General features: G+C 37.8%; 1 protein-coding gene across 1 annotated transcript in view; it reads left to right on the top strand.

Moving 5' to 3' along the window:
• LOC104293447 (phosphatidylinositol 3,4,5-trisphosphate-dependent Rac exchanger 2 protein) overlaps window positions 1-22,723 on the top strand; it is a 100,920-nt gene that overhangs the window by 62,217 nt on the left and 15,980 nt on the right. Inside the window, exons 7-11 of the mRNA XM_009892952.1 lie at window positions 1,923-2,056; window positions 6,288-6,391; window positions 13,449-13,598; window positions 17,058-17,202; window positions 18,783-18,883. Coding sequence (XP_009891254.1) covers window positions 1,923-2,056; window positions 6,288-6,391; window positions 13,449-13,598; window positions 17,058-17,202; window positions 18,783-18,883 — 634 coding nt within the window. The remainder of the gene's footprint in view (window positions 1-1,922; window positions 2,057-6,287; window positions 6,392-13,448; window positions 13,599-17,057; window positions 17,203-18,782; window positions 18,884-22,723) is intronic.

The raw sequence follows: 22,723 nt of genomic DNA on the forward strand, positions 1-22,723 counted from the left end.
CTGGTAATTCAGGCAACCTGAATTATATACATTTAAAATATGTATAAAATACAGTATTTTATGACATGATGCTGTCACAGGAGCAGATCATACTAGGACTGTTGGGGAAAAGGTTGTATTTTTCTGCAGTGAAAATGAAATTTTTCAATAAAAAGAGACAAAATGTTTTCATAAAACCCTTTCTACGAAAAAATAAACCAATTTGTAGAAAAAGGAAACTGCTGAAACCATTTTGAAGCCTTAAGCTGAAATTTTATTAGCTTCCCTACTAAAAATTACAATTTTCCAGCAAAGCTGAAGTTTCCCATAAAAACAAACCAAAAACCTTTAAAAAATATTCAGCTTTTTAAAATGTAAATTATTAGTAAGTACTGTTCCAGCCAATTTTAAAAGCAGCATAAGGTATTGGTTACTCTTTTTAATACACAAAAGCTATGAAATACAGTGGAAAAAAATGACATGTTTTTCTGTAGTTGTGGTCAGCAAACATTAAGTGCAGCCCTAATTTATGCTTAATTTATATTACTGAATGCGCTTTTAAGGTGTTACAGTGTTTGGTTTCAAATAAAACTAAAATTAGTATGCCAGCTTCTGGTGCTTCTTCTGTCTTAAGAGGGGACGTATGGTCTAGTAGCTATAGATGACATTAATTTTTGGCTCATTTGATCCTAAATGGAAACAAAAAGTGGTTAGTTAATACTGATACTTAAGCTGCTTTATTTAGAGACCTGGATTGTGTTCCAGTGTGATGGTTGTGCAATCTCTCTTATCATTTTTGTAAACAGACTGCATTCTTAGGACAGAGTCTGAGCTATTGCTCAATATTCAGTGCTGTGACATGCAGAGGATGAACGATAAAATGAAGAGCTGAGAGCAGAAGCCATGTCTGCTTCTTGGCTCTTAATTGGATGCGTTTTTCTTTGGGCTACTGTGGTTAGATCAAGAAGAGGAAGTAACTACAGCTATTGCAGGCATAAGTCATTCAGGACCTGTGTAGATGAAAGGAAAGTCCTCGCTTTTGTGGGTTTTCCAAGCTGACTGCTGACTGCCCCAAGTTAGGAAACTCCTCCAGCCATGGGTGTATGCTTGGTGCAGCCAGAACACATAATTATCAAAAGGATGGCATGGCTGGATGCATATAGCACACGGACCAGAGCTCTTACCCACAGGAGCATGGATTTTCAGAACAGCCAGATATTTTGGGGAAAAAGTTATTCTTTGTTCAACTTGCTTCTTTTCCATTAACTTTTATGAAAACGCCTGCTGCCTTTTCACATGAAAGAACGGTCTGCCTGAAGCAAAGAAGAGGCATGGGAAATTTCATCCCAAACATCTAAAGCTTAGCAAAATTCTGATGTCTTCAGAGGAAGAAGGAAGTGTACTAAACAGTCTTAGTTTTATGTGCCACTGCTTAGCTTTACCTGAGTTTTAAATCGTGCTGGTTTTTGGTTTTGATTTTGCGTTTAGCTTGATTTAGTGTAGAAGTATATACCCTTAATGATGTTCAAGTTCCAGCTTACAAGTTCATGTTGGCATAGGTTATGGTAAAGCCCCATTTTCAGACATTTCTGACTAAATAGTAAAGTTACTGAGAGTTACTGTATAAAGTTGGCCTGGCTTTTCAGGAGGAGCCTTATGCACAGATCTAAGATAATTTGGAAACTTCAGTGATTAAGCTTTATCCGTTCAAAAAAGCCACAGACCCTCCGCCCTAGTTAATGGCAATACTAAATGAATACAAAGCTGGCGTTAAGCATCATTAGAAATTATTATTTAATAACAGTGTAATAAAATACCATGAGATTGGTGTTTCCAGAGAATCATTACAGTTGTGAGTGTGTATAAGAAACTTTGGCTTAATTGGTGCTGAGTCCTTCAGTTCTCGCAGAATAAAAAAATAATCTCTTTCCAATTAATTTTAGGGGTCCAACATCACAGACACATGCACAGAAATGCTGCGAAGTGGACTACTACTGAAAATTTCAGCTGGAAATATCCAAGAGAGGATATTTTTTCTTTTTGATAACCTTTTGGTCTACTGCAAAAAAAAGCACAGGTAAATGATTAATTTATACTCTCAAAAACAATGTATTTTTCTCACAGTAGAGCTAATCCTCTGTGTGCTGTTTTGTAAAAAATATTTGAACAACACCAGTGTTTACTGCAGTTAATTGAAATATAAAAGTAAGCATTTTTAGAGGAGACCTGCCATCCAAAGAGAAGTGGATTTAATTCAAACATTGAAAAAAAATTCTACGAATGCATAATCCATATGGTGAAGTACAGGGAGAAAGAATCTGTTTTGTCAGTCTTCCACAACAGGTTATATGTGATGGCCTCACTCTCTTCTAGGAATGGTAAACAGACTGAATTTTCAGTTCAAACAAATTAATATTTTAGCTTATGCTATAAAATAAGTCTCTACAGATTAGAAAGTTTCAAGTGTGTATTTCTAATCAGGGAAAAGAGCCAGAAAGCTGCTCCTTGCTGCATTGCAAGGAGCAATTCCTTAGTTCAGCAACAAGCTTCAGCAGTTAATGTTCAGTGCTCTTATGCTTCCGAGAAATAAGGGTTCTCCTACGCACAGGCACGCCTCTTGAAATTGCTTAAGTTTGTCTCTTTGATCCAGAAATTGTTTTTGAGTAGCCATTGAATACATATTGAATACACTGAGTACTGGATAGATCCTTGATAGATACCTAGATACATGGTAGACCTTGAGTATGCTCTCTAATAGCACTGCTGAATACCATTATCTCTGCCTCTGCACACTTGTGGATGGTGTCAGAGGAAACTCCACCATCCACCTCAGCGTCCAGTCAAGGACAACGAAGGGCAGCAAGAAGCGATAGGACAAGGGGAAATAGCCTCAAGTTGCACCAGAAGAGGTTTAGATTGGATATTAGGAAAAATTTCTTCAGTGAAGGGGTTATCAAGCTTTGGAACAGGCTGCCCAGGGAAGTAGTTGAGTCACCATCCCTGGAGATATTTAAAAGATGTGTAGGTGTAGTGCTGAGGGACACAGTTTGGTGGTAACTTGGCAGTGCTAGGTTAATGGTTGGACTCGATGATCCTAAGGGTCTTTTCCAACCTAAATGGTTCTATGATTCTATGACAGAGTTGTGGTTAGATTCACTGTAGCACCTGTAGAGCTTTGTGCTGAACCAGTATGGGGGGAAGGTCAGACTCATCAGTATGTGCTATAGGAAGTAGAAAGTGGTAGTAGTGGAAACTAGCCACGGACCCTATTGGTCCAGAATGTCTTATAAGAACCTCTATATTGTAAAGCTGCTGAGCTTGCTTTGCAAGAACCTTGTTTAGACTGGACTGGAAATGCTGTATTTTTCCAATGGGTTACTACTGAAGAAGCTGCTGACTAACCCTGAGTGAGGTTTAAAAATCTTCCCCAGTGAATATTTTTTCCTCCTATAGATTACTCTGTTAACAGGGAACCATTTGCATGTGAGAAAATAGGTGATTTATACTTCACTAGCTGTAGTGAATCAATCCTTTGTTTTTAAGTTTCAACTCTTGCTTAGGTTGCAGAACTTTTGGAACTGTTGAGTATGAACCATTTAAGAACCTCGTGATTATACCTAGTGTTGAATACTAAATTTAGTTTAAGTGTATCCTTCTGCAACTGCTCAGTTTTGTTTTTATGTAGACTGGTTAGATATAAACTCATGCTCTTTTCAAAATTTCTAATTTTTGCTATATTTTGTTATATGGCAATTACAATTAAATTGCTGATTACATAGTATCTTTTCACTTGTCCACCACTAAATTATTTATTTTTGTAGCCATATTTTAGCTAAAGTGCACCATTGGATGAAAATTTCAAAACACATGAAAGGTCTATGATTTCTTTAGTTTTGAGCAATCATGTCCTACATGTCATTGGCTGGTACCATGGTGACATCTCTGCAGACATGTGAATAACTCAATTTATAACATAGTTTCAAAGTTTATGGTGGGAAATTAATTGATTATATGCCAGCAAGATACTTCAAGTATTGATTGGCAAGTAGGTAAAGACAGTGTTGCTCATAGGATGTTTGTATTTTGGAAATTTTACAAAAATTTTCCTATTTTACTGGTATGAGATAGAATCATAGAATTATCTAGGTTGGAAGGAACCTTTAAGATCATCGAGTCCAACCATAAGCCTAACCAAAACCACTACTAAACCACGTCCCTAAGCACCACATCTACCCATCTTTTAAATATCTCCATGGATGGTAGTTTCACCGCTTCCCTGGGCAGCCGGTTCTAATGTTTGATAACCTTTTCGGTTAAGAAATTTTTCCTAATAACCAATCTAAGCCTTCCTTGGCATAATGACACCATTTGTTCTTGTCCTATTGCCTGTTACATGGGAGAAGAGACCAATACCCACCTCACTACAGCCTCCTTTCAGGTAGCTGTAGAGAGCATTAAGGTCTCCCCTCAGCCTTCTTTTCTCCAGACTAAACAACTCCAGTTCCCTCAGCTGCTCCTCTTAAGACTTGTGCTCTAGACCCTTCACCAGTTTCATTGCCTTTCTCTGCACACGCTCCAGCACCTCGATATTTTTCTTGTAATGAGGGGCCCAAAACAGAGTAATGGAGGTGGGGCCTCACCAGTGCCGAGTACAGGGGGACAATCGCCTCCCTAGTCCTGCTCAGCACACAATTCCTGATACAAACCAGGATGCTGCTGGCCTTCTTGGCCACCTGGGCGCACTGCTGGCTTACATTCAGCCAGCGGTCAACCAACACCCCCAGGTCCTTTTCTGCTGGGCAACTTTCCAGCCACTCTTCCCCAAGCCTGTAGCGCTGCATGGGGTTGTTGTGACCCAAGTGCAGGACCCGGCACTTGGCCTTGTTGAACCTCATACTGTTGGCCTTGGCCCATTGATCCAGCCTGTCCAGACCCCTCTGCAGAACCATCCTACCCTCAAGCAGGTCGACACTCCCACCTAACTTGGTGTCATCTGCAAACATTCTGAGGATGCACTCGATCCCTTCCTCCAGGTCGTTCATAAAGATATTAAAGAGAACTAGCCCCAATACTGAGCCCTAGGGAACACCACTTGTGACTGGCCAGCAGCTGGATTTAACTCCATTCACAACCACTCTTTGGGGTCAGCCTTCCAGCCAGATTTTTACCCAGTGAAGAGTATGCACGTCCAAGCCATGAGCAGCCAGTTTCTTTTATTTTATGTAATTTTTAAGCATACTCTTGCTGTGGAATTGTAGAAACGTGGATTGCTAAATTTGGGTGCATAGGTATAAAGGTCACTGGAATTATTGGATTTGCCTCACTTTGGGAAGAAAAAAATACATGATACCGAGCCTTTATGCTTGCTGCTGTTTGGTATTTTTGTGTATATGTGTGTGTTGTTTTTTCAGTTTTTGAATAAGAAACTTACAGTATAGTAGAGTTACTCATTAGACAGTCATGATTGAGAGACAGGTCATTTTCTGAAAATTAGTAGGTCATTTTCTGAAAATTAGTACCTCTCTGGAATGAGTGACGGTCAGAATTCAGATGATCATTAATTCTCAGGAACAGACGTTTGTTTGATATAGAGTATTAATTATCTTTATAGGCAAAAATGGATAGAAAATCATCCCTGGCTTATCAGAGGTGGGAAAAACTGCCTAGAACTGGGCTTCTCAAAAGCCCTTGACTTCACTGGGAACAGACTTAAAGCAATGGAAGAATTATAGCTTTGGAATATATCACTGTGAAACTGCCACAAAATTTTAGTAATGCTTAATTGAAATTCTTGGTTAACCCTTATGTGAGGAAGGAAACATGTCGTCTTTGTTCTTCCATGAATAAATACCATTTATAAGGCTAATGTGTGTAGGTCAGGATTTATATCCAAAGGTGTTCTTATTTCATTTTTTCAGTCATGCTACCCTTGTGTTGAGTTTCTTGACTAGCGTAAGGAGGCTACATCAGTCAGGAGGAAAGATCCTCCCAATGCAGTATTTTGTCTTTGATGGCAGATGGTGGCATATAGGTGCCAAAGTTCTGGAACAGAGGTTTTACAGAGTGAGACTTACCTGATAGACTCTCATGTCAGCCAGCAATTTGCAACTTACTCTTGACATAGATAGCACATTTGTATTAGCATCAGCAGTGTCCCATTCAGCAATGGTTCCCACAGTTCAATTGCACATGTATAAATGTATTGGGATTCTTAAAGTAGTCTTTAAATGCTACATGTACAAGTAGCAGTGCAGAAACATAGAAAAAAGGTGGTGGATGACATGCTTATCTGCTCTTTCTTCTATCAGGCGATTGAAGAACAGCAAAGCATCTACAGATGGCCACCGTTACCTTTTTCGGGGCAGAATAAACACAGAAGTGATGGAAGTAGAGAATGTAGATGACGGAACAGGTGAGTCTATTTGTGTTGCTTATTTACAGAACAGTCTTTCGAGGTGCTGAAATCAAACGGAGCTTCATGGTTTCTTTGAGAGTGGAGGCTGCTCCTTGTACTTAGAATCAGTAAGATGCCACTTTAAAAGCACTATCTGCTCGTATCAAAACTCTGCTTCTGTGACACACCATTACTTTCATACATTATTAGCTGGGCGGTCATAGATGACTGTTTTATGCTAACGTGGACAGAGTAATAAAATAAGGTGAAATTTATTGCTCAACTAAAATAGCATACTTAACTTCATTTTACAGCATTCCAGCACTCCTAAATAGATTATCCCTAGGTATGTGATATATTTGTAAAAGCAAATGGAAAACTTACCTCTGTTGGATTGAAACCTCAAGCACTATAAATGCTGAAATTATAACGTGTTTAAGAAAAGAGGAAGGGTTTTTTTAATACCATATGATTGCTTGACATTTTCCCAATATAAATTAGAAAAGTGAACCCCCAAGGTATTCTGACAAATTTTTGGTTTAGGAGGTTGAGTTTAACCTTTGAGCTTAACAATTATTATTTCCTTACAATTAGTAAGGAAAACCTGAAACATTTTGGGCTTTTTAATGTAAAACTAAAAAAAAATAATACTGGAAACTTGCAGTGGCATTGCAAATATGTAGGTCTGGATTAAATTCTCCTGATTTTAAAATAGCATTAGGTTTGCCCTACATCTACTATGGATTTTAAGCATTTCTTAATGTAATTTCTTCCTAAAATTGAGCATTAATTTGACAATAATTGAGCATAGTTGATGAGGATTGTACAGCTTAAGTAAGTTTTGTAGAAGTCTTTCATAGAAGTTAAATATTTCTAAAGAATCAAGATTGTTTTCTAATCTTGATTTCCTTGTTTTCAAAATTGTTTGCTCTCTTCTTTTTCTACTGAGTAGATTTGGAGAACAGTTTGACTATTGTTATTATTGCAACAAACTAGTTTATTGGAAGGCTGTTGTGTCTCTCCTCCATGTCTGCTTTTTAAGTCTTTCAGCCTTTTGTCATGGGTCATGTTTTCTAAGGTTTTATTACTTTTTGTGTCCTTTGGAGTTTCAGGGCTTTTTTCAGTTTGTTTGCATCTTTTGTATTGCAAGGTGTCCAGAGCTGAAATTTCGCTGGTGCCAAGTAGAACAGAACAGTTACTGTAGTGCTTCGTGTGGGATGTCTATTACTAATCCCAGGATTGTTTGCCTTTTCCGAGAGCATTATGTTTCAATCTTTCAGTTTGTGTTCCAGAATATCACACCAGATATTTTTGTGCAGTATTGATGCCTGCCCCATTGTATCTTATACTGTGTTAATGTCTGAGAGTAGGTCCTAAAAATTACTTTCTTTTCTGTACTGGATTTTATCTTACTGTTTCCACAATTCATTAAGAATTCAGAATTCATGTCTTGTTCCCAAAGCTCTTGAAATGCTTCTTGTCTTGGTTCCATGAACAAACAATGTTATTACCGAACCATTTAAGCTCTTGATAAACCTATTGGAAAATGCTGAACATAAGGCAGAGCACTGTGGCATCACACTTGATTTATTGTTTTTGTTTGCTAGACATTTTTGTAAGAACACCTTGACATCTGTTTTGGGCTATGTCCTTCACCAGGCCCACTGATTTAGTTAGTAGTTTATCTATGAATACACTATAATGAATTCATCAAGCCTCATGGACTTGAATATAATTTATCCAATATTCTATACCCTGCTATCTCCCTTTTATGGCCTCTATTCCTGCCCAGTTTTCAGCTTTATTTGTATGAAATCTCAGCTAGCACTTTGTGTATGCAAAAAAGAGAGTTGAGTGTTTCAGTGTTTTATGGCATGTATTATTTGACAACCTTTCATTTATTTTCCTTCATCTTCCTTATATATGCTTTAGAAATAAAAGGTGGTTTTCCTGTTTCCATTATGTCACTTTCTAAGATGTCATCTCTTTACTTAAAACTCTTGTCATTACTGTGGCCACATGTACCCACCATCTTCTTCCTGTTGAATATTCCAAGAATTCTGTAACTTTGCTGTAACTTTTTTCTTTCACTGGTTCTGATCCTACATATTACCACACTTCTAGTGTTGGCTTTAGCAAATATTTCTTCCTTCCTCCTTCCACAACTACCCTGTATTTCTCAAATCTGTTGTACCTTTCTTCATTTACTTGTTCCAGCTATCTGGTCCTTGATCTCTTTCACACTGTCCATTTTCCTTCCTGCCTGTTTGTTTTCTTCATCAGTGAATCTTCAAGTATAATTTGGCTAATCACAAATTGTCTTCCTCTCTACTCCAGACACTAGTAGTCTAATTTCCTTCAGCCACAGGAAATTTTGCCACTGTCCCCATTTCCTATAGCCTTGCACACAGTACTGGAGGCTGTCATGCTTCCTTCCCACTTGTGCTCTCGAGCCATATCAAATCCTGTCACTTTTATGTATGCAGTGTTTCTAAAATCCATCTTCCTTTCCACACTTCTAAGACATCAGTTAATGGTTTGGTTAATTTGATTTTTAGATTGTTCTTACCTGCTTTTTTTATTCATATCCCCACATTTTCCGCCTTCCCTGTTTCAGTTTGTCCAATAGCCTGAAATAGTTTTTTCTTGTAATTGCTACTATTTCATCCCTTCTGTCTATGGTTCTTTTTGAAATATGGAAATTTCTGTGTTATTTCCTTGGCCTGTGGCACCTTTCTGCTGTTTTCTTGCCACTTCTTCTCCTCCCCCCTCCCTTTTTTTCCCCTAAAAAACCTGTTTTATTTCCTTGTAGTCAGAAGTATATTCCCTCTCCGCACACTGATACTTTTTCTTTCACTCAGATCATGATGTCCTTCTTTAACCTTCCGCTGTCTTGGTTTCTGTACTGTTCTCATCTGTTGCACGCAGTTGTCTTGTGTCGCGTCCCCTGTAGTCATCCGCATCTGAACTGTAACCTGGTACTATTCTGCTGTGTTCTTTTTGTCTCATCTCATTCCCAAGTGTAGTAATCTGGTTGTCTGAGCCTCATTCACATTAGCTTTGCATGTGCTGCTTTTTGGTATTGTGTTATTTTCTTCTTCTTAATCATTTATTGCCTATCACTTTCTCTAATTCTTAATTTAGAATGCAGAGTGCTTATACTTTCATATCTAGGCATAACTGTTTCTCACGGACTCTTCATGAGTGTCTTTATAAGACATTAAAGACTTTTGAGTCTAGTCTAAAGAACTTCCACGGTTCTTTACTGTAGATTTTGGGATCCTCTGCTCACTTGGTGTAAGAAACCGTAGTGCTCCAGGGAACAGGGTAACCCAGAATATTTGCTCTCGGCATTGATAGATGTAGGAATGTAGCCTTCGTTGTTTATAAGTAGAAGCATAGAAATAGGAAAACAGATTCCCAGTGTGGTTTATTGTCATGCTAATGACATGCCTACAGAAATTAACAAAGCTTTTACTGAAAAGCAATTTTTCTTTGATTAAATTAGGCCTTGGCTGAGCAGTACAGTTGGTGGAAGCTTTCTATTTTGTTTCAGCATCCTGAAGCACTCTGCCTTTTTTTGATTGCTCTGATTAAAGTGGAATGCATATTACTTATCAGGGCAGACTATTTGTGTTCTTAAAACAATGTGGCTACACAACTACTTGCAAGTATTAACATATTGTGATGGTATTGTTTTTCTCCATTCAGTTTTTAAAATTCAGTTTGAGAGAAAAGTGTATTTCTAAAGGCATTCACCAGCCATTAAATGAATGTTACTTAGTTTATAAGGACAAGCAATTGAAATTTATGAAATACCAGATTTATGGTTGCTTATACTGTCTTAGTTCTGTCCCCTGTTGTCATGAAATGAGGCATGAAATAGAAAAAGCACTACACGATAATAGTAACCACAGACTCCATCAAAAAATATACAGAAGAGGAAGGGAATTGAGATTATGCAGCAGTTATTTCCTTGATATTTCTGAGCATTGGTACTCCTAAGAACCTAAAGTCTGAGAAACTTAGAAGTACTTCAATACAGAAATTTCTGTTTGTTTTTTTTTGAGGGGAGAAACAAATTCTCTTGTATGTGGCTGTAACAAATTGCTTGTTATGCATCTCTCAAAGGTTCACATCTTGAATTTTGAACAATATAGAATCATAGAATTGTTTTGGTTGGAAGAGACCTTTCAGATCATCAAGTCCAACCATTAATCTAGCACTGCCAAGTTACCACTAGCATCTAAGACACATGTCAATCATTCCCTGACTAGAGAACATTCTGGAAGTGGGGATAAGAAGGGTCAATCTGTATATTACAGTTCAAATTACAAGCTTTACTGTATTACCAAGTGTCATTAGAAGATGATGTCATCTTTCATGACCTTTTTTGGGCAAGCTGGAGGCTTAATGCGTGCTTGTTCAGACTTCGCACAGAGCGATTTGAAGTCTCATGCTGTTCTTCTTTCTGTAACCACTATGTCAGGTTTGCAAATCCTTTGTTTAGCCTGACTGGCAGCTGTGATTGCCTTGGTATGAAGAGTGTGCATATATCCCATGCAGCTGGCCAGTCACAACATACATTCCTCCTGGCTGGCTGGCCAGCACATCTGCAGCTCTTGACCAGATTTTGTCCAATAGCCGGTCCAAAAAGGGTATGAATTTATGTGGGAGGATAGCGTAATGCTGAAATGCTCTTCAGGAGACTGTGGGTGTGGGTGTATTGGGGAGAACAAACTGCTCACGGGAACCTTGGGGGATTGTAGTCCTGGGGAACACGGGGAGCAAAAGAGAAAGCAGGGGTGTTGCAGTGAAACGCAGAGGTTGGAATCAAGCTGGGCATCACAGGAGTGGGTTACTATTGCAAAATTGGGTGATAACTACCCATTTTCCTCCATCTGATCTCATTGCCATCTGTGTACGTTAGGCAGTCTTAGTACCTCGTTAGGTGATTGGGCTTTTCACAGGATTCAGTGAGTTTGTAGTGGCATGCGATACACGTGGTCAAACCGCCAGTGCTCTTGGCCCTGCAGTTGCAGAACTTCAGATGCCAAGGAAGCTGCGTGTTTAAAATGTCACCTCTACATTAAGATACTCAAGTGGTTGGATGAGCCAATTTTTTTCTGAACTACTAAGTTGACACCAAATTTCTGTCCAGAGTGAAATGGATGGATCTAAATCCATCATTTTGCAATTTTTTTGCCACAATTTTAACTGCTATGGTTCATTACAGTAGAGATCATAATACTTCCCTACATGACATGGGTGTTGTGATGATAGATAACGATAACAGAGACCACAAGAAAAATATCACCTTATAGTTTTATATGTATTAACCTCTCACTTAATAAATAAACAAAAAGGCGAAGCTAGTGCCATACTGCAAGTTTTATAAGTATATGCTTAAATAATACAAAGGGACCTTAACCTTCCTCCTGCCTCTGATCTCCAAAGGGCTGTCAGCTGTGAGCGTCTGTCTGAGACTTCTTTCTTTTCCCTGACTTTTAACTCTGATTTTCTGACAGTGCATGAATGATATGATGGCTAGTTTTCAAGTAACAGTGTTTTTAAAGGGACAAAGGATATTATGCATAGGTTATGTGAATAAAAATATGATAAATAGGTAAGTGGTATAAACATGGTGTTGCAAAATAACTTACTTCATTTTTTTTACCAGTCGTAGATTTGCTTGCACTTTCTGATACATTTTGAGTACTAGAAAGTTTTGTTGGTTTAGAAATTAGTCATTGGTCTCATGATTCTCTAGTAGTTCCTGACATTTCCCAGCCCGGTATACAAAGCTTGGCTGCTTTCCATCTAATTAAAATGCAGAGTTATTGAAAGGATACTAGCATGTCTACTGAGATTTATGATAAATCTTAGCAAGCATTTCAGCAAGGGTTTCCGTTTCGGAAAATCCCATCTCATTACACAAAACAGGGCTGAATTATGAAAAAGTATTTACAAAGTAAAAAGCTCTGTAGTTATTACAGTAGTTCAGGGCTGGCCCTAGGACTTTCTTGCCTCTTAGTGGAAGTTTGTGGTGAGAAAATGTTGACCTTTGATATTCTTAATATTTTGTACAGTAGTTGCTAGTTCTAGTTTTAATCTGTATTTTATGCAAAAAAATATATTTGTTATCATGAGGCATTTATGCCTCACAAATTTTCCCCCAGGAAATGCATGTAATCCTGGTGAAGGATATTCAAGGGTGTTAGTTTTGGAGAGGAAGTCTGTTTAGCTAATTTTTGAATAAGATTTAACTAGCATGTTAAAATCAAATGTTACAGAAGTAAAGAGAGAGTAATAAGTAGTAAATTGTCTGATTTTTGTGGCATAGTGGTTTACATGTTAAGAGTCAGAAGTTCAAGATACCTAAGAACATCAGCAATTGTTACCTCTATCCTGTAATGTGCATAGTGAATGTAGGGTTGTTAAGAACACGTTTCAAAATTTATGCATTTGGTTAATACTTCTTTTTTTTTTTTTTTTTTAAATCAGAGTAAATCTTGTATTATATTTCAGTTTATTTAAACAAGTAAGTGTAGGTATTTCTTTATTCAGGTAACCAGTAAAGATATATCAAATATATATTATTTGCTTGCTTGTTAAATGGAAATTGTGTTTTTCCCCCTGTATATTTAGTCCTTTAAAAATATAATAGTAAATCATTCAATCAGCACAGCAGCTCTGAATAATTTAAGGGGCAAAATAACAATGCTGCTTTTTTAAGGAATTAATTATTACAGTTTAACACGAACAAAAGTACTCCAAGTACTGTGATCTGTTATTTTAATAGGACACTGCCTGTTTTAGTGTCCATTTTATAGCTTCTTCCATATGCTTGGCAATTCTGCGTGTTACATTTTAAAAAGGACATTATTTACTAAAAGGTAAAAGTAAAGCTTAATAAGTTATAACATAGTTCACAAGTGGCACAGATAGCTTTAAATTCTTTTTTATTCTTCTGTATTTCCTGAGCTTTATGTGTAATGATAAGAGTTCTTAATAATTGTAGCAACTATCGCTCTCTAAGAATTGGTGTTCTTTAAGCCATTTTATCTGTTCCCAGCTGACTATCACAGCAGCGGCCACACTGTTATTAATGGCTGGAAGATCCACAACACAGCAAAGAACAAATGGTTTGTATGCATGGCAAAAACCCCTGAAGAGAAGCAAGAATGGCTGGAAGCTATTTTGAAAGAGCGAGAGAGAAGAAAAGGTAGGTTAATAAACTTCCTTGTGTTGCTTTGCCAGAAAGCCATACTGTATTTTTATGTCGAGATATAAAGCAAAACCAGCTGCTGGGCAAACTTACGGTGTCAGGTTCAGCTGAAGGTTTATGAATACCAGCTTGGAAAAAATAAATCAAACTTGTACTGGGAAGGGCATAATGGCTTGAATCATGTATGCTGGTAGTGAATGCTGTTTTGGAAATGGGGAGATGATTTAATCTCTGATTTTACAGCTCATTCTCAACCAGTATAAATTGCCATAATTTCATTGAGGCCTGCGTACTATTATGGTTTGTGGTATATGAGGTTCTATCCTAAATGCCTTGTGGGATTTGTATGAGTTGATTCCCTTGTGTGACTGGCCGTCTGAATCACGGAAATGAGCAGGTTTTGTGTTGGATCTTCATGCAGATGATCCAACATGAAATGGTACAGAACATACCCACAATCCCATCTTTGATTTATTCTTTCCTACCCAAGAAAGTAAAAAATCACCACTGGCAAACCACTGTCTTTGAATAACTGAATTAAGGAGGAAGAATACTTGGATGAAATATAATCCTGATCTCAGATGCGACCATGAATAACCTCATGTATTCAAGGTGAACCCAGCACACAGTAGAACCAGGGAAAGATGACGCATCGTCATCTTCTGGAGCTAATTTCATTTGCAAGCTAAAATATCCTAATCAGTAACGATGTTTGGAGCCTTGGTATTGAAAGAAAATATGACCTTGTAGTTAGATTTGGGATTCTTTTCCTGGTCTGCATAGATTTTCTGTCACCTGTTGCAGCGGGCGTAGTTTTTTGCCTCCGTTGTAAATGGAGATTAACAATACTTTCTTTGGTCTTTTAAAGTTGAGTACTGGATGTTTGTAGCACATCTGCCATAGGGCATAGTTTCAACTAGGGTGTCTGAGCACTGGCTAATTAATAGTGCCATAGAAAGCTAAGAAGATGCCGTAGAGGTCTAAAATCTCAACATTTTAACATAACAAATGAAAAATCAATGTGGTGGAGACAGTGTCAAATACAACAAAAACCAGTGGTTTTTGCTTCTGTATAGGGCCTTATCTGAAACTTGCTAAAAAGATTTTAACAAAGCCCACTTTGCTGTTGTTCAGTTTCTTGGATCTCTTAGACTTTTGATGCCTTTAGGTAAGAAATAGAAAGAGTAAGCAGGAATATTTTATGTTGATGTATTCTTCCTATTTCACACTATGCTATTGAGCAACTGGTAGTAGAGTTGAGTTTGAGCTAAACCTTGTAAGGTTGTGGTCTGAGGTAGCCTTCCCAAAGTTAAGCCATGTCCTAGGATTTTAGCATCCTATGATTTGGGGAATTTATCAGCTCCTGGTGTTTGCAGTGGATTTTGTTACTGAGGAGACAACCATGAAAGAAAGAGGAAAAGGACAGAGCAGGAGAGGATTTGGTATGCACTTAGACTCAGTTTGCAACACGGAATCTTCAGAAATATTTCTTGAATCTGTCTGTTAGTCTATCAACTTATAAATTTATCCACCTTCTCCAGCACAGTGATTTTTATTTTTTTTTTTTTCCAAAATATTTGTATAAGCACCTCTTACAAAGCAGGATGCATCAATTTAATTGCAGGCAGGTTGCCAAATGACTCAGGAAGCAAACAGCTATCTTTTTAGAATTCAAATGCTGTATCTAAATGTAGCTGTAAACACTTTCCCATTCCCTGTGAACATAAAGAGGCTTTAATTGTATGTTTACTTAGTAAGACATGGAGCCTGTTCACATGTATATATATAGGCAATTACAGTGAAGTCTAAGTGACTGCACATGTGAGAGCAGTGTTTTATCTCCTTTGCAAGTCTGAGACCGACTAAATCAAACAACCACACTTCTCAGATCTCTTGGGCTGGCAGTGAGGCTCATGTGAGTGACTCTGTCCTCATCGTGCTTTGTATGCCCGTGCATTTCTTTGTAGCGGTGCTGTAGACCCCACATCTCACGCAGAATGGCAGATTGCAGTGATCTCCAGCCTACATAAATACAGCATGTGGAGCAGGAGTGAGGCACAGAAATACATCTTGAGCATGCCACGTAACTGGGGCTAGCTGCGCTGTTCGTGTTGGGTAACTCAGAGATGCAATGTACTTAGGGAAACTCAAGCTATACTGTTATTTGGAATCCATATAGCAGAAGCTGAGCAAAAGGGAGAGAATACCACAAGTGAAATATTTTAGCAGAGATTTCGGTGGTTGTAACTGAATTATCAGCTAGAACCGCTTTATAGATTGTATTTTCTTGCTAGGAGAACTCAAGCTGGACTGAAAACTGCTTGCTAAGACGTCTTTCTGTCAGTTTTGGGAATTTCATGCAACCACCTGAGGCATTCAGCAAGTTAGAAATTTATTTAAAAGGTGATAGTCTTTGAGGCTGATGATGCTGTGATGACCTTCTTCAAACAGTCAATACAAATAAAGGCATCAACATCCTATAAGCTCTAAAAGTAGTATATTGGTTAAGTTTTCTTTTCCTGGGAATACCTCCGTTTTTCTCTGTGTGGCATCACCACTATCTGGCTCATGGATAATGAGGGACACTCCTATATCTGCGTTCAGTACCATTGTTAGCGTTTTCTTATCACAGGTACATTTTTTTCTGGCTATCTTTTTGGAATTAAAGAAGTGGGAGACGCTTAGTCAGATTGAATGTGTACAGTTACAGTTTTAAAAATGTGAAAATCTGAACAGAAACTGAGAACATGTACACAAGACATTCCAGAAATATGTGGGTTTGTCCAGAATTAAGAATTGTTTATTGAGAAGGCACATGGGATCTGAAGGTCTGTAGTATTCCTTGGAAGCCAAGCTTCTGAGAGTGGCCAGTAGGATGCATAATTCAACAAAAACTGGTTTTGATCATCTGTTACTCAGAAAACATAACGATTTTCTCAAAAACAGAATCAGGAAAAAATAAACCAGTAAGACAAGTTGTGTATAGGCTTTTGTGGAAAAGGGGTGAATTAATCTTATGTGTAGCAGATAACTAATTACCATTTATTGGAAATTTGAAAAAGCTTCCTTTAAGTGAAAACATTTCTATTATTACATGGTAAGAGCGAAACCAAGGCTCTTTTCTTTTAAACTTGTGAAGACATAGGTATTCCCCTGCAAATGTTTATATACTGAAGCCTGAAAAACACAGTGTTAGTATTTGTTACTACAGTATCAGTGGTGATGTCAATATAGTAAAAGTTTAATTTCACTATGAGGACCTTAAAGATTTCATTTGATTATGCTTTACGAAGATCAGATGCTCATGGTTTAAGTTCACTGTGAGAAGAATAATGGAAAACAGTTCCTTTACTTTTGTTTTGTATGTAAGATATTGGTATCACTTCTCCATTTTTGGGAAAAATACTGCATGTAACAGCAATATCACTTCATAAAATTTTAATGCATTTTTGGCAGGTCTAAAATTGGGCATGGAACAGGACACTTGGGTGATGATCTCTGAGCAAGGAGAAAGACTGTACAAAATGATGTGCAAACAAGGGAATCTCATCAAAGACAGGAAGAGGAAATTAACGACTTTCCCCAAATGCTTTCTTGGAAGGTATTATATGCATTTTCTAGCATGAATTTTAACCAGCTAAAACCACATTTTAAATCTTCCTTGGGATTTTCTGGAAACCACGCTTTATTTGTAATGTCTGTTAGGCCTATTTGCCTCCCAGCATTTAGCCAAAATGTAAATTGGTCTGCCTGAAATTTATGGATGTGTACTTGTATTCCAGAGTAGCTTTATTAAAGGGACAAGGCTGCAAAGTCATGTTGAAAATATGAAAATACATCAAATAAAATAGTTTCTTTAAAGAAATAATTTGAAATTTGTTTAATGCATTTTGTCTCTGCAATGCCTAGTTTAGAGTATCCAATTTGCTTTATTCTGCTTAAAAGAAATCTCTGTCTATAAAACTGTTTCTGTCCTCTTCTTGCCTGAATGTCAGGGACAGAGTTACTAAATAAATATTACATGTTAAAAATTTATGCAAATTATAAGGAAGGTCTTTATAATGCCATATTATACCTATGGGTTAAGAAGGCTTAATGTAAGAGAAAGAAAATAGGTACCCTAAAACTGTTTATATGACAGAAAAATTATTTTAGGGGTCCGAGGGGTTATCACTTAATTCATTTGATCATAAGACAGTTAAGTATGGAAAGTATTTTTATAAAGTACAGTGACTGTTTTACACAAGGATGTTGTAGTGAAGATACTCACCACTGGGGTCAAAAGTGGAAATCAAACTTGGGAGACTTTCATGGGCTGTCAGAAGTCACATAGCTGATGAGAATTGAAACCAGGATTAAGATCAGTGAATGAGTTGTGGTTGAGTCGTGTTCCCCTAGTGAAGTTGTTGGAAGCAGGTAAAGAATACGCTGATGGTGAGAAGGCACGTGTGAAACACTTAAACCTGCCATCAAATGGCTGCTTTTCTATGCTATCTTTGAAGTGGACCCTTTTGGAGTAAACTTTTGCTGTTCGCTGGGTCACCAGTTGAAACCCATGAATGTGCATGTTGCACTGTCTCGCTACACCGTTCTGTTTATTTGTAACATACATGCAAATATCTTACGTGCTGTAAATTCGATGTCTCTGAACTGCATCAGGTTTATTGTGATACAAGTCATGTATTTCCTGCGTATGCAGTATATACTTTGTGAATGTGCTCAGGATGCCAATGAGCCTGACACACCTTGGAAGTAACAGGGCTACTGTTTGATCATACTGCCATTATGTTCTTCCTTCGTGGCATAGCTGCCCTGGGCAGGTGCAGTAGGTATGCTTGGGATTGCCTTATATTTGACCGTCTGGTCAAATGTGGCTGTACTAGTTTAGGAGATCCCAGAAAACATGGAAAGTCTTTACCATGTGCAAGGTAAACCTCATGGAGGTGAAACTTATGAGCAGAAAAGACAAGACATCTCAAGGGAAACCACATGTATTTATGTTGAAATAATAAAAAGGTTGAAATGAGTGGGGGTTTTAAAGGTGGTATGACATTCTGGAGATCATTAGGCTTAAGAATTACTTACTAGGTTAGTAAGAAACGCTAGTAACCGAGAGGGAAATGTAGCAGATCTGGTGGTATGACATTTAAAGTTTGTTTTTTGTATCTGTTTTTATTTCAGTGAATTTGTGTCCTGGTTGTTGGAAATTGGAGAGATACACAAATCTGAAGAAGGTGTTCATCTTGGACAAGCTTTATTAGAGAATGGCATTATCCATCATGGTAAATATAATTAGTTTTAACTTACTTGTTTTCAAGGTAATTGTTGTAATTAGAGTGGACTTAATTTTGTTTGAGAAAAAGATGGTCTTGTTAACGCAAGACAGCTTGTTGAATCTGCATTATATCCTTGCAGGGACCTCATGGGGACATTGTCCATGCCTAACAGATTTACTGGGATAGGCTCCATTGATTTAATCTGATTACATCTATGCTGTTGGGATCACAACATTGCAAACAGGGACCTGGAGAAACATTGCTATTCTCTTGTAAGCAAAAATAAATTCTGGGGGAACAGAGAATGGTAGACTGCTTTTAAGGATTTAAGCCTTCTATTAAGGCCAGACTTCTTAGGGATACATGCTCAACTAAGAATTGTAGAAGACAGTGAGTCACAGTTGGCTGTTGGTAAATGTGCCTGCTCATCTGTTAGGTATTGCAGGTGGAGCCGGTGGAATCCAACCTAGAACCCAACAGTTTTGAATTTTAATGCCTTATTTTCACTACATTGTATAGTTACTAAAATTCATATTTTTATGTGGAAACTTTCAGTCAACATATGTGTTTAGCTCATTCTGGAGAGAAGTATTATTAAAGAGGTTCAGTTTTTTTAGCCTATTAGGTTTGATTTCTGGAGGTAATTTGCATTGGCAACTTTTTTCTCGTACCAGAGCAGGTACTCACCTCTGTTTCTTTTACAAGGGGTAGTCCAACAAGGCCATATAAGTGAACTGAAGTCATGTTTGGCTTAACAATAGGTACAGTCACTTAAAAAAAAAAAAACCACAACCAAAAACAAAAACAAAACCCCCCCAACAACAACACAAAAACCCCAAAACCAAATAATGAAACAAAAACCCCCAAATAATGAAACAGTTGGGAAGTTAGCTACTGTTCCAGCATAGATCCTAGGTGCAAATTTAGATGGACTCATTGATGATATACATTTTAATACTTCTATATTTCATCCAGCAATGAATTTAATGCTTACTTTTTAAGTTCTTTGCCATGATGTTTTCAATGTCCTTGACTGGAAAGGAAGCAGGAGTAACAGAGTGCACTTAGCTGTATGCATTTTAAACATACACAGAGGAGGAGAAAAAACATTACGGTTATTCATCAGTGGTTATGTAGTCTTTAATTCTTTAATGTCAGTCTACATGATTTTCCTCCACCATCATTCAAATGTCAGATGCTATTATGTTTACTACACACACAGAGTTGTTTTCAATGGAATAATTCTGTTGCCAAAGATTCTTCTCCTGATCTTGTAATTTATATCCCAAATACACTCATAGACTTTGTCAATACAGAGTTAAATGAATATTGTGCAATTCCATGAGATAAAAGGGTAATTATATTAAAGCATAGAAATGTGAGCCAGACATGCTACTTTGAGTAGTGGATCCAGCTGTGGTTCAGTGAAAATAGAATTCTTAAAATAAAGTTGAATGAACCATCTGTTTTCACAGAGGGAGCAAGGGAGAAAGAAAGTTTGGCTGTTACTCACATTGCAAATGTTGTGGAGGGCTTTGTTAGACTTTGCATATTCACTGTGCTGGCCGTTATTTTCACTGTGCTGGGCTTCATTCTAGCAATGCCAGACCCATGTTGTGATGGGCATTGTCTTACTTCCTGATGTGTGAACTCTTGCAAGTAGAAAAGTTATGATTTTCCCTTGGTTGTTGGTTTGTTGTTTTTTTTTTTTCCCCTCCAATTTTGCAAAAGGGAAAAATCTGTGTGTTGCTATTTTCAATCCACCTGGTGGCATTCTCTGATATCTGAAATGACTTATATCAGCCTGTGGGCTGAGATACTTTGTCCAGTCGCTGCTGATGATTAGAGATGGAAGCTTCCTCTCAAGGCAGTAAGGAGCTTTGTAGTTACAAAAATAATCTGAATATCAGATAGTTTTAAAATTAATGGGTATTTATATGGCTGTGCAGTTTCGTGGAATGATATGCTGATCTGAGTCAAAATTACCCTGGCAAAAAAAGTAAAGACCAGTTTAAACCTGGATCAGTTCCCTTTTCTTAGTGTGTGCCATATAAATATCTATCCCAACACAAAGTATGGGTACATTATTGGGAGCGACATACAAAACAACTTAGAGTTGCTTAGCGTGTTAGCAGCTTTAAGTGTTTGAAACTATGGCCTTGCAAATGTATAGCTGATTCTAGTTAAAAGGAAAGTTATACAGCAAGCTAAATGTTTTCATATTTTTTAAGGTTTCCATATTAGTACAGTAGCTGCTAGATCATCTATCCTTCCTCTTGAGTATAACAAGCTAAATCACATCTATATCATAGAAAACAACCCCCCCCCAAAACCAAATAGTGATTTACATCTTCCCTCACAGCATTCCTTGGATATCTGTGGTGTTTTACACAATACTGTAGTTGGAAGCATCCTTGTCTGGTTTCCTTGCTTTCCAGAGCTCAGGATGTGCCGGCTCTGTGGACCTGCTCCCCTAGTTTCTGGTGCCTTGTGTGTAAGTAGGGGCTGCAAAGACATAGCTGTGCTTGTGTTCCTCAGAGGGCAGAGCCTGCTCTGTTCGTTGTGGGCATGAAAGGATGGAAAGGTGTTTTGGAGTCCTGGTTCCCTCCTTGTGCATCTCTGTAACTGTGAGGAACAATTTGGCCTTAGGCAATACTGTCCTGCTGCTCGGTTTTTCTATTTTCTGTAGTTGATGGTTTTAAAACCTCTTAATGTATGCTAATCTAGTGTAATATATTTTTTCTCTGACAGTAGGAAATTATTTTTAATTGCAGGACTAGAAGCTATCTTTTTTTTTTTTCTGAGTTAAATGGTCACAATTGATTAAAATTCATTTAGATAGTTACACTGGGCATTGTATGTGAAAATTTTGTAGTCTATATTTGATGTCTCGAGAAGCAATGATACGTAAAAGAGCTTAGGGGTTATTTTGGATAATCACCTTAGCGTGAACCATCAGTTCAAGGCAGTTGGAGTAGTGTCCTGGGCTTTACTATTAGTAGCTATATCAAATACAGGTATAGAAGTTATTTTGCTCTTGCACATGACACTGGTGAAACCACTTAATAGATGAAGTCCAGTTTTTATGTCCATGGATCAAATCATGTGTGGAGGTACTGAAGAGCTTGAAGGGGCATGAAAAATGATGCAGACAGAAGGCACCATACTTTGCAAAGTTTATGGTGCCTAACTAAATTTTTTGAAGAGAATAAGGGATGATGGTTTAATCACTTGGTGTAGGAAGGCATGCACAGAAGAATTACCTAACACTGTCAGGTGTGCTACTCTGATTAATGAAGACATTACAGTAGCCTCCTTTATCAGTTGATGACATGCAAATTTAGTTTCAAAATTAAAGCTTACATCTGCAAGCAAAACAGTAATTAATACAAGTTGTTTATCCTAGGATGGTGCTAGTGCCTAGTGCTGTCCTCAGCCATCAAATGAATCAGCTTTTTTTTTTTTTTCAGAAAGTCTTGCTGTAGTACCTTTTCCAGGAAAAGTTTGGTATCATATGATGTGTCTGTTTTGACAAAACACTTGAAGTTGTGAGGTTGTTGTTGGAGTCTTGTGAAACTCTGGAAATTGATGTTAAAATCCTTTTTCATGGGTCTTTGGGGAAATGGATTATCAACACCTTCATAATCATAGAATTGTAGAATGGTTTAGGTTGGAAAGGACCTTGAAGATTATCGAGTTCCAACCCCCTGCCATAGACAGGGACACCTCCCACTAGACCAGGTTGCCCAAGGCCACGTCCAGCCTGGCCTTGAACACCCCCAGCAATAGGGCCTCAACAACCTCCCTGGGCAACCTGTTCCAGTGTCTCACCACCCTTAAAGTGAA

This window comes from Charadrius vociferus, unplaced genomic scaffold (assembly GCF_000708025.1).
Source record: "Charadrius vociferus isolate BGI_N301 unplaced genomic scaffold, ASM70802v2 scaffold539, whole genome shotgun sequence".
NCBI classification, from domain to species: domain Eukaryota; kingdom Metazoa; phylum Chordata; class Aves; order Charadriiformes; family Charadriidae; genus Charadrius; species Charadrius vociferus.